The sequence below is a fragment of the Lipotes vexillifer genome, unplaced genomic scaffold, assembly GCF_000442215.2.
Source record: "Lipotes vexillifer unplaced genomic scaffold, Lipotes_vexillifer_v1.1 scaffold1008, whole genome shotgun sequence".
NCBI lineage: Eukaryota > Metazoa > Chordata > Mammalia > Artiodactyla > Lipotidae > Lipotes > Lipotes vexillifer.
In genome coordinates, this window is record NW_006772616.1 from 5,398,508 (window position 1) to 5,411,607 (window position 13,100).

At 36.7% G+C, this 13,100-nt stretch overlaps 1 protein-coding gene across 1 annotated transcript in view; it reads right to left on the bottom strand.

Moving 5' to 3' along the window:
• CNTN3 (contactin 3) overlaps positions 1 to 13,100 on the bottom strand; it is a 247,909-nt gene that overhangs the window by 203,674 nt on the left and 31,135 nt on the right. The window contains exon 2 of the mRNA XM_007447671.1: positions 12,194 to 12,320. Within this exon, the coding sequence (XP_007447733.1) occupies positions 12,194 to 12,320 (127 nt within the window). The remainder of the gene's footprint in view (positions 1 to 12,193; positions 12,321 to 13,100) is intronic.

Sequence of the window (13,100 nt, forward strand, 5' to 3'; positions counted from 1 at the left end):
AGAGTATTATGGCAACAATCTCAATTGCTTTTCATAATAACTTTGAGGAAGTGGTTAATAAAATGACCATTTCACAGATGAGGATTTCAATAAAACAGTTGAGTGAGTTTGCAACTCTCCCCAAACTATTAATTACTGGATCAGAACTAGTACCCATTTGAATTCTAGCCCAGAGGTCTTTAACCATGTCATGGGTCATATAAAAATTGTATTAATATATCAAATATTTAACCTGGAAATAGTAATATTGTGAAAGCATAAAAAGAGGTTAAATGTGAACATTATCACAAACCAAAGCACATAAAGTTAAATGAAATATACAGCTGTGAAAATGTATGAGCTTTTGCAAACACAGAAAAGTCTTACAAAGGTGAAAACATTTTTTACAGTGCAATGTGATACCATGTATATAAAGTTTTAAAACATATAAAGTAATATTAAGAATGTATTAAACATTTTAAAATGTATGAAAATGAATCATTTCAAGTTTAAGGTACTTCAGAGCTCTCATGGAGAGAAAAGTGAGAAAGGGTTATGGGGCAAACACTGGGAAATCTAGCTTTTTTGGTTTAATTTCCTACTGAAGAGTGGTTATATGGATGTTCATCATTACACTTAATTATATGTTTATATCATTTTCTATATCTGAAATAGTGCATAACAAAATTTTAATAATAGAGGCTACAGAAAATGAATAAATTTAGAAGTTTAGTTTCTACAGCTCAAAGCAATATTATACCATTTGCTCATTTTAAAAATCAAGACTTTCTTGATTTTTCTTTCTTTATGCACATACAAGTCTCCCAGGTCTAAAGCAGTATTTCTTCTGAGAAATCAAAATGAAATTAAGAGGAAACACTGGAGGCCCCATGTCTTTTCTTTTGAACTTAAAAGAGCACAATTACAAAGAAATATGAAAAAGCCATAACTGCTTTCTCGTTTGTGGCAGATTTCCGCTATGGGTTTGATTCTGCTTTGTTTGTAGAGTAACTCTCTTATGCTCCTTCCCAAGGCAAGTCCATATTTGCATGTCCATTTTAGGTCACTTTTTTCTCTTCTGACTTTAATCCTGCCCTTAGAGATCTGAAGTCGAACCACGAACACTTATTAACCCTTCTTCATCTTATTCCTGCCCAAGTCCTAGAACTACAGAAACTCAGAAAAGGAAATGAAGTCAAGGGAAATTGTCCATCTGCATTCTGTCTGAATACTCTGCACTCGATACACAAGGTGGTCGGCAGACCAATATCATCAGCGTCCTCCTCACCATCTGAGAGTTTGCTGGAAATGCAGAATCGTGGGCTCTATCCTAAATCTACTAAACCAGAATTGGCATCCTAGTGAGATCTGCCAGTGTTTAATATGCCCATTCAAGTTTGGAAGAACTGGTCTATAATATCCCCAAGAAGCAACCGTGGACTGCCTATAAGGGACATAGATAAGAATTCCCTGCTCTTGTTTTAGCCTATTCCATATTCAACAACTATGATTAGAAAAAGCAACTTTCCTTGTCTCCCTTCCAGGTGAAAAAACATTTATTACGAGTGTCTATATGTCAGGCAACTTTCCAGGTTCTAAGAATGGGGTGAAAAAGGTCCCTGCCTTCATGGAACTTACATTTGGGGGGCGACTTTTTTATGATACATAGTTCCTACCCTTTCCCCCCTTGTCCAGTCCCAGGCTCTATCCAATCCTACCATGTAACAGCAGAAGGAAGAGAAATGAGATTCAGAAACAAGTGCTCCTTGTTTTATGGGTTGGACTCATCCCTCACCAGCTGTGTGACCATGGGCAATTAAGCTAACTCCTTTAAACCTAAGTTTTTAACATGTAAAATAAAGAGAATGTCATCTTTCCCATAGGGTTGTTCTATCAATTTATTTAGACAATGTATGTAAAGCCGGTGGCCCAGGGCAGCCAGCCAACAAATGGGCCGGCACCACTGTTAACAAGGGAGGAGGTTCCATCAAAGGCTGCAAACCCATCTGTCTGCTTTGTTTTTCTCTTCTGCCACCCTCATAGAGTAGACGTGGGTTATACGTAACCTGCTTGATTCAATGCTTTTGGTCATCTCCTCTCATGTGGAACGGGCTGTGTCTTCCACATAGGGTTTGTCTGCATTTGTAGCTGTCTGAGAAGTCAGGGAAACACGGGACGAAACGCATGCTGGGCTTGACATTCAAAGAATAAATCTGATAGTAAATCACATGTGGGTGGGTTGAATTTTTAAGCTGCAAATGGCTTGCCAGTTACTAAACGATTTAATACTTGCAGGGGAGGAGGGAGGGGAGAACTCCTCTAAATGCAAAGCAGGAAAAATACAGTTAATTTCACATACTTTTTTGAATGGAAAACTCTCATGACAAAGGGTACTTGTGGCTTTGTTACCTATAAAGAACAGTTTGTACCAAGGAAAAAGGATTTCAGCTCCAGAGTCTAGAATGTTTACGGCCTGATGAAGCACGTCTGATGGCTCCATTTGAAAATTCCGTGTTCTTGTTTAGCTGATGAATAATAAAGGTACAATGGCTATGTGGAAAATTGTAAAGCTAAATGAAAATATAGAGAAGCACTTCTTCTTGCCCATTTAATAGCTGGAAAGATTTAGAGATCATAAAGTATGTGGGAAAATACCGTATTTCAGTAAGTGTCTAAGATCTAAAAGCTATCATCTCAAAGTTTTGACTGAAGATCCAAAATGGAAAACATTTCTTCCATTATGCATAAGTGTTTCTTACTTCTTTTAGCTCAGTCTTTCTCATAGAGACAAAATCTCTATATCATTTCCCTATGTGAAGAGGTAAAAGCTACTCTCTTTTACGTATGTTTCTGCTAGACCGAAAGTATAAGTGCATTTGCTTTAGCAAAACTCTTAGAGCAAAGATATACTTGAGATACTCTGAAGGTTAATTTTCTCTTAACAAAAGCAATATCATTATTTCTCTCCTTCTTAACACTATTCATCATTAAATGGAACTCATCCCCAGGTGATATAAAATTTCTTAATATCTTATTAAACAATGGTTGTTTTTCCTTTTGCTGAAAATATGTGAATTCAGAAGGGTTGTCTTGGTTTAAACTCTGCAATGCGTAAGCAATCTCTGGGCCTGGGCATCCAAATATTATTTTATCCTGAGGAAAGAATGTACTTAAATTCCTAATACAAAATATTCATATTTGGGCCTGATTTCTGAGTATTTCTAATATGATCTTCTGTATAAGAAATATTCATGAAAACTGAAGGCACACACATATACTCCTTATACAAAGAATGTGTCCAATAAATCTACAAATTAGACTTAATTTATTTGCAGTAAATTGTAATCCGGCTGTTCAGAGTTCATGAACATCATGCATAGTGGTAAGACTGTTGACAGGTAAGTGGCACATTCAGGTCATAAATTTGGGAAGATTTCAGAGGTAGACACTGTCTTTTAGCTTTGCACATTCACAATCCTTTGTAAAAGTTACATATGTCTACCTTATGAAGGAATTTTGAAGTTCCTGAGGACTCTAAAATCTCAGAATGAAATCTTTTTGAAATATGGAAATTGTTTAAAACTTCATAAAAGTAACATTTGCATACCCCAATTCCATTCCAAAAGGCTTCATGCAGTGATCTGGAGTAAAAGAAGACAGCTCTGGGGCTCTTGGGGCTACATACACCAGCATTTCAATCATGTAACATTTACACTGTGCTCTAGAATCAGACTAACATTGTAGCTTTAGCTCAGTGGCAAATGTCACAAGATTAAGCAGCTCTGCATAATCATCATCTTGTAACACTCCTGAATGATCTTGTAAGTTCACTGTCTGCCTTCAGTGTTCAAACGCTCATTCTACATGAATTAGGATTTGCTTTTAGAATCCACAAGTGAGAAATGGTTTATTATTCATATTTCACAGCTCTGATTCTCAGGCAATGAGCTCTCATCCCCCTTAACTGCTTGGTGTGGAGCTTATATGTTTCTAGAATTTGTTTCTAGGCCAGTAACTTGAGGTTGGCGGTCTGGAAGAAGTCCCGGGCCACTTACTCTGATCGCCGACCTGAGGCAGCATGGACTGGATCAGTCCACTTCTCAGTCTCAGTTACATCCTCTACACAACAGGAAGCTGGTATCGACCTCATTGCAGAGAGGCTAGGGAGGTAAAGTGAGCATGAAAAACCGGGCCAAGCCTGCCACAATAGAACTGTGAAGGCTATGGCACTTTTTCCCCTAAAAATCTCAAATACAATTTCTTTAAAACACTGTACAGGCCCTCAGGTTAACAGTTTTTGAATCTTGAATATAAAACATAAGGTATGTGACATGAGAGACATTTCAACTGGTAGTTATTACTTTTAAGTGATGAAAACTATAGTGGTGACTTCCAGGAAATAAGTAAAACATCAGTAATTGAGAGCACGTGAATCGCTGCCTTCCAACACAAAGAAGAAACTATGTGTAAGACTGTGTGTGTGTACGTTTGTGTGCAAACACAAATTTACATAACAGTGAGTTAAATCAGTATAAAAAGCCTAGATTCTCAGGGTTGAGAGGTGCTTTTCAAACCATATAAGCTCCACTGGAGGATGACTGTCAATCACTGCTGAATTCCCACCATCGGGCATAATAGGTTATGCATGGTAGGTGCTCACAGACGTTTCCTGAATTGGAGCAATCTTATTTCACCCTCTAACCTAGCCATCACTAGCCTCCATACAGTCGTCCCTAACTGTGGCCATCCATATTACCAACAAACATCTCAAAGACAGGGAATGAATGCGTAATTATTTTCGTTTACCATACGAGTTATTATTTATTTACCATACTAGCTATTATTATATATGGCAACCTCTTACAAAAAACCACACTAGTATGGAATGAAAATAATGAAGATAAACATAGATGAATCTTGTTGTCAGTATAATTTAAGGCACCAAGTCCTAAACTGGGTCTTCCACTAGAACTCTGTAACAAGTCACCCTTTGAAATTGAAACTAACAAAACTGAGTGACAATAAATTCGGTGACGTCAGGTAGTTTCAAATTAATCCCAGGATGTAATTCAGCTCATGGTTGATTGTCCTTCAAGATATCTACACCCATCTTATAAAGTCTGGTCAGGAAAATGGAAACAAAAACAATATTCCAAAGAAAAACAAATATCACGTGTTAGACTTTGATATAAAACCAAACAAAAAGGACAAAATAATTTACTAAAATCTTTAGGGGGCTGGGGCTGGGTTTGGAAAATATGCCCACATTAAATACTTGTTAAGTCAACAGGCAATACTTTATTTGGGGTTTGACAGGAAAATTAGGAATTTAGTCACAGAAGCAATTTGTGGGTTTAGATGCAGCTTTCAAGTTAATAAGCAAATGAATTTGTGTTCAAACGCAATGTTTGTTAATATGTTTACTGAAGTGATGGGAATAATTGCAGTCCTTGAAAGAATGAATGTCTGAATTTGCATATTCAATACTTTATCCAAAAATAACTAGTTAGGCTTCAGCAATTATTGCTGAAGATACAAATGAGTTAAATTGTGATGCTGTGTTTTTAAAAATCAAGTTTTTTAAATGTGTTTTATGACACAGATTCCCATTTGTCACTCATTGATAAATTTTAAACATATATAATAAAAAAAGGAGGCAAACAGAGATTAAAGCTACACTGCGATTAAAAACAACTGTTCAGTTTACATAGGTAAAGCCTCGTTCAAATTCATCACTGATTGTCTTTCAGTTACTCTGAGGAGAATTATAGAAGACGGCTACTATTTCTGCCTTCCCTGCATCCATTTCAGCTTTTTCTGGTAGCATCTTTCTCCTTCTCCTTTGAAGAGGCCACTCCTCCCAGGGCCCAGGAGTGGCCAATGAGCACATTCCGTATCTCAGGCCTTAGTGATTAGTTAAGAATACAACTGTGATCCAACTGATTTAACTTGTGTTTGATCAGTATGTGTTTTCCTTCCCCGTTGCCTCACTACCAAAACATAAGACCAGCAGCAAAAAGATGTTAATTTTTTAACTGTCATGTTTAATATCTAAAATCTAACCTCCACATTTCTCCTGGGTTCTGACTGCTGACAGTATTAGCTATGTTTTTATTTCATGTTTTGCTGACGCCATTCAGAGATTTTGATGACTCTAATAGGAAAGATGTCCTCTTTTTCCAGTTAATATTCTGTGGAGGACATAAGTAGACCTAAGCAGTCATCTCTGTCACCTCAAGGGCAATCTGTCTTAAAATAGAGCCAAAAAGGAGGACTCAATCCAAATTTAAGAATATCCTACAGAATAAACAATGGACCACTTCTGATCCTGTGATCCTTCAAGACACTCTTGACTCCCGAAATATGATCTAACCCCAAACTGCCTCTGTTTCCTCCCTGTTAACTTCATTTCATTTCTTTTTTCATGCCACCAATTTAGCTTTCACTGTTTGCTAAGCATTCTGAATGTAAGGATGAAGAACACACTGTCCTCACCTTGAAGGCAGTTACATCCTACCAGGCAAACCCACTTCATTTTGGTAAGTTTTATAATCCAGGAAGGCCTAGGTGCAATGGGCAGTACAAGGCTGAGGCACAGAACCCAACTCTGAGGATATCGAGAAGGCTTCATGGGAGAGACAGTAGCACAGCCAAGTTTCAAATGCCCTGTAAGAGACACTGTCTACCTCTGCTTGCCTCAGGCACCAAAGAAATCCTTTCTTCTTTATGGTTTGCAATCATTCCAACCTTGTAAACATTTCATTGCTCTTAGTAGCTGACTCTGTGTGTGGGAACCAGAGCTCAGCAGCTAGAGAAGTCAGGATGCTAAAAGGAGTTGAGCTTGAGGATAGGCTCAGAGAATTGGGCCTAGTAATCTAGCAGAACAAATTACATTTCCTTAGGGCCGAAGGAATTCAGAGGAACAATACTTCTTACTTGCCCGGAGCACAAAAGTAAAATAACAGTGACATCACATCTTACAAGGCAACAAGATATACATAAGGGACAAATTGCATATAATCAAAAATATACTTTAAATATATTTCACATTTTATTAAATAGAATATATCATATACATAATACATATTATATGCTCTATCCTATACACTGTATGTGGTACCATGTATAGTATTATGGGGTGGGTCTCCACATGGATGTGTGTTTAGATAACGAGTAGACGCCTTACATTTACTCCTTGAATAAATGGTGAGCAGAAATTAGTCCATTATTTTTTCTTCGTTCTTATACTGAATGCATTTCAGTAAATTAAACATGTGCAAGATGTAACTCCATTATAGGGAACTCTACTTAAAAGGGAGAAACTGTGGCCGAGAGATCTGCATTTTGCAATGTTATATAGTCCTTACAACGTGTATATCCAAGATTCCTCACACTGTACCTTATTAAAATTATTTACTTGTTATATAAAGCTGGAAGAGAATGATGTTCTGGTTGCTTCCTTGTGATGAGAGAAAAACAGAAGAGCATTTACAGAAAAGAGCTGTGGATCCAAGGGTCAGAGTAAAGCAGTGCTGTCTGACAGAACCTTGTGCAAGCACCAGAAGTTTCATCTGTGTTGTCCATTACAGTAGCTATTAGCTACATGTGACTGCTGAGCACCTGAAATGAGGCTGCTGTGACTGAGGAACTGAATTCCTAGTTTAACGGATTTAAACGTACATGGCCACACTTGGCTACTGGCTACCATATTGGACAGCACAGCCTGTAAGTCTCCAGCTAGACTAAACTTTGTGAACACAAAGGCCACATAGGACACATTCACTTTTAAGGCTTATCTTCTTTGGCCTACATTATATTTAAAAAGAAAAACAGTCAACATTAGAAGTAGATTCAAAGAAGACAATTTCTCAATTTTAAACATGTGTTGAAAAGGTTTTGTAATACTGGACCATGATTCCTGGAGGGTAACAACTGGCTAGGTTAAGGGGCAGTCATGACCAGTGGACGGACTTGTGGCTGAATGTGGGACGGTCTCCAGTCACTATTCAATATGTCCATATGTTCCTAAGGCAGGGCACCTCTTTTAGTTTTGTTACTTACCTGGTCCGCAATGGCATTTGAATACTATACTCCAGTCTAACCCAAATATGTGGTCCCTTTTAAACCTGAATGGAATCAGTAGAGGTGACCAGGGAGCCTCCTACTTGGGATCTTTCATCTTAGCAAATGATGGGCATTTTTAACCCTTTAAAAATTGGAGAAAATCCTTCCCATTTAAAAAAGTTATTAATACTTCCTCAGGGTAACCTCTTTCAGCATCGTCAGCAATTAAAATGAGACTGAATACTAATTAACCTTTAAATACAGGCTTTGGGGCTCAGGCGGGAAGATGCAAAAGAAGGAATAAAATTCTCAATTAAACCCTAAAACAAGTAATTTCTCTTGAGAATTTCTGAACTTTTGGATTTCTAATATGGCCAATTAAGAGTTCTTTTTACCCAGTGGGATAATAACAAAGACAAGATTTCTCATCAGAGAAGTTTGCCTCAGTCTATAAGACAAGCTCTGGGCTTTCAAAGGATATTCTTTTATAAGACTCATACACTTTATTCTGAAACTTGGGAAATGTGTTTGGACTGCTTTTAATTTACAGCTTCACATGAACCACTAATTTTCCTCCTTGATATCTTTCTTTTTCCCTCCCTCCCTCCCTCTCTCTCTCTCTCTATGTGCTTAGATTTGTAAATACTTACAAAAAGGTATCCTTTCTCTGACTTTATGTAAAAAAAAACAAAAAAACCCATACTATTTACTTATGTCCTCAAAGTCATTAGCTATTTACACTATTTATCTGTAATTTTTAAACGATAGCAAAAAATAAGAACAAGCAAGCATATTTTCTTCTGGAACAATTAAAGAATAATGCAGAATATTACCTGGTTGACTACTAAAGTCAAAAGCTACAGAAAAAATCAGGCCATAAATGAAGGTGTTATCTAGGTAGACACGGTCATGATTACAACCCACATCAGTCTATATTCCCATTTATTCCATTAGCACAAGCTATTATCTATTGGATAACAGGGAGTTGTTGCTTATTATAGGAAAGTCTAATATTTTCACAATGAAAAGAGGTTCCCTAGTGCTTTTTCAATATCTCAATTTCTTTTTTTTTTTTAATTAATTAATTTATTTATTTTTGGCTGCGTTGGGTCTTCGTTGCTGCGTGCCGGCTTTCTCTAGTTGCGGTGAGCTGGAGCCATTCTTCGTTGCGGTGCGCAGGCTTCTCATTGCGGTGGCTTCTCTTGCTGAGAAGCACGGGCTCTAGGCGTGCAGGCTTCAGTAGATGTGGCACACAGGCTCAGTAGTTGTGGCTTGCGGGCCCTAGAGCACAGGCTCAGTAGTTGTAGTGCACGGGCTCAGGTGCTCCGCAGCATGTGGGATCTTCCTGGACCAGGGCTCAAACCCATGTGCCCTGCATTGGCAGGCAGATTCATAACCACTGTGCCACCAGGGAAGCCCCCAAGGTCTCAATTTCTAATGACTATAAAGTGAAATTTTATACGGGTTAGAATTCTTTTTTCTTTGTTTTTGAATTTTATTTTATTTAGTTTTTTATACAGCAGGTTCTTATTAGTTATCCATTTTATATATATTAGTGTATATATGTCAATCCCAATCTCCCAATTCATCCCACCACCACCACCCCACCCCCCTGCCACTTTCCCCCCTTGGTGTCCATACATTTGTTCTCTACAGCTGTGTCTCAGTTTCTGCCCTGCAAACCGGTTCATCTGTTCCATTTTTCTAGGTTCCACCTATATGCATTAATATACGATATTTGTTTTTCTCTTTCTGACTTACTTCACTCTGTATGACAGTCTCTAGATTGAATGGATAAAGAAGATGTGGTACATATATACAATGGAATATTACTCAGCCATAAAAAGGAACGAAATTGAGTCATTTGTAGAGACGTGGATGAACACTGGTTAGAATTCTTAGCTTTAGAAAATCGTTCGAGCTATAATGAAAGTGTCTGCTCTATTCTCCTATAAACCAAATATTTTAAAACAATAACTAGCATGTAAAATTTCTTCATTTATCAGACTTAAAACTGATAAGTCAATTTCAGTCACACATCTCCTAATCTCAGATACAGGTTTTTTAAGAATTTCAACATATAATATCTCAGGACATACAACAAATCATAAAAAGTATGGTGCAAAAGGCTGAATTTTATCAATATTTTATACATGTTATCAGTATGTTTAAACAAATACATTATGTTTACACAATGGCATCGTGTAAATACCTGGTATCACTTTAAATGTATTAATCTGGAATTAAAATAAATACCTGATATATAAAGAAATAATTACAACAAAAGGCTGTTTCTGGATTTCTAAGCTCAGGTCTTCTTGCTGTTTGATTAAACTTTACAAACATAATTAATCTATTCATTTAGAAATAAACTGCTGTATGACTATATCTTGCATCTTGATAATTTTGCAGCTGAACACATTTATCACCAAATTATTCACAAGATAAATGCCAGGAAATAACTTTACTGACAACAACAACAAAAAAACCCAGCCCACACATGAGTCATTTACATGGATTCTTTATAATATTCACAGTCATATCTAAAAGGATACTCTTCCATTTCAGGGACAAACAAACAGATATATTTAGGAAGTGTTAGAATGTCCTACAAAAATGCCAGGAATAAATGTTTCCAGGATAATGTCTTGTTAAGTGGATCTGTTTATCTTCCCCCAAAAGAAGAAAATATTTTCAGCTTTTGTATGTGCTATGTCTGGCTAATTGAACTGGCTCATAAAACACAGTTTCTTGTTTTTTTAGTCATGTTAGGGACTTCCCTGGTGGTCCAGTGGTTAAGACTCCACGCTTCCAATGCAGGGGGCGCGGGTTCAATCCCTGGTTGGGGAAATAAGATCCCACAGGCCGCACACTGCAGCCAACAAAAATAAAATCATGTTATACTTTTCTTATTTCTATAGGTTAAGGAAGAGGCAGACAGAAAACTTTCTATCACCTCTGTCCATTCTAACCAGTAACCTGGAATCTTTACATTTATTGTGTTGAAAACACACAACAGGTGCTCAATAAATATGTTGTTGAATACTGTTGAAAGAAACTGATCTTGATTACTTCCAGATGCAAAAATACCAAGGTCTACCTTCTAGCCTAATGCTGACCCAGTTTAACAACGACTGTTCGTTTCTATTATCTACATGGGTTAAGCAAACAACAGAAGATCTACTGGAAACATTTAGAATTTCATCAATAAAGGCTGCAGTCTGCTTGTTCTGCAGGTTATAGATAAAGGTTTTGCCAAGCGAACTAATACTGTAAACAGAGTGTTTGAGACAAATGCTCACAGTACTCAAAAGAGCATGTTGTTTTCAAGGTACCTCAAGCATTTTCTTGTAACCATTTATACGAAAGCAGCACATGCTATTTATAAATAATTCATCTCTTCATTAAAGTGGGCCCCCTGAGCACCCCGAAAAGTAAAAATCGTTAATCTTGTATTATTTAATAAAGTAAATATCCATCCCATCCAAATAATCCACCATCATCTCCCAAATGTTAATATTTTTATCTTAAGGTGATGGGAGTTCACTTTTTTTTTTCCTTGTACCTTTCCGTGTTGTTTGAAAGTTTTCAGTGAACAAGTTATTATTTATATAATCTGAGATATACACTTTCACATGAAAAAATATAATAAATTTGTTTTCTCTTCAAGAATAATTGAAATGACTTCAGTAGGAATGCATTTTATCCTTCTATACTTAATGAGCCTTCTAACATATACTCAGTAAAATAGCAAAGGAAGGATAGATGCTGTTACCTTTTTCTCAAACTATGATTGCTACATACCTTTACAACACACTGAATTTCATCCCCACAATGGATGTGTTCCCAAGGAATACACGTAAATCCAAATCTATACATTGTTTTACCAGAAATCAAAGAAAATACATTGTTTATTTAAGAGACGCTACCCTGTTTCTCTTTAATCAAGAAATCTTAATGCAAAGTGAATAATCAATCAAATATATACAATATGGAGCCAAATATTTATGTATGAGCTCTGCTGAATACAGCAGACAACTATAGCTTCATTTATTATTTCTTACCGATAGCATAAATATACTGAAGCAAAAAAAGTTCACAATTGCCACATCGTTTTTTCTTAAATTGATTTTCAAATATTCCACTGTACCTGTAATGAGGTGAAGGGTTGCCTCGTGCTTCACAATTTAAAGTTATTTTTTTATCCTCTGAACCAACAGGAAAAATGCTGTTGCTGGGTTCTTTGATAAACACTGGGCCTTGTAAGAGCAGCTCACCTATATGGGTGGGAAAAATAATCGTAATAAGTAAAAGCTACTGTACAAGCTGCACTCTACAATCAAAGAAGAAAAGCAAGCAACTAGTGTCTGCTCTTTAAAAAAAAAAAAGGAAAGAAAAAGCAGGCTTTGCTTCTTCCCTCATCCACAAAGATGCCCTGTAGGCACTGCTTTGTTTATAAGCATCACTTAAGCCGTCTTTAACAGCCTAGTAACACTTCTAAGAGAATGAAAATCACTATCAAAACCACTGCCATATTAATAAGATGACTTAAAAGAATAAATAAGGCTGTACTAATTACTTTTTGTAACATAAACTCTACCTAAATTATCGTTGGTAAATTACCTAGTCTAGGAAGCCTTTCTGTTATAAGCCTCTTTACAAAACTAAAGCTGTACTGAAAATCAGTTGAATCCCTGAGTACTGTCTTTCTCCTAAAACCCTACCATGCCTGCAAATCTGAATGCGGACAATGTTATTTTGCATTCTGACCTCAAAACACTCAGTATTTGGTGAGATTTCCATTTTACTACTAGCAAATTGAAAAGAAGGATACAGCACTGAACAAGTGTCCTTTAAAAAGTGTTTCTACGTTGGTTAAGAGAACTTAAAACATTCTGAGAATTCCCACATACACACACACACACAAAATTTAAAACCTGTGTCTTTGTACTATGAATTTCAAAAGGAATGAGATAATGCCATCACCAAATGCTTATGCTACTGTAATTGTATAATCATTACCAGAGCCTTTCTGAAAACAAACATATTCACGGGGG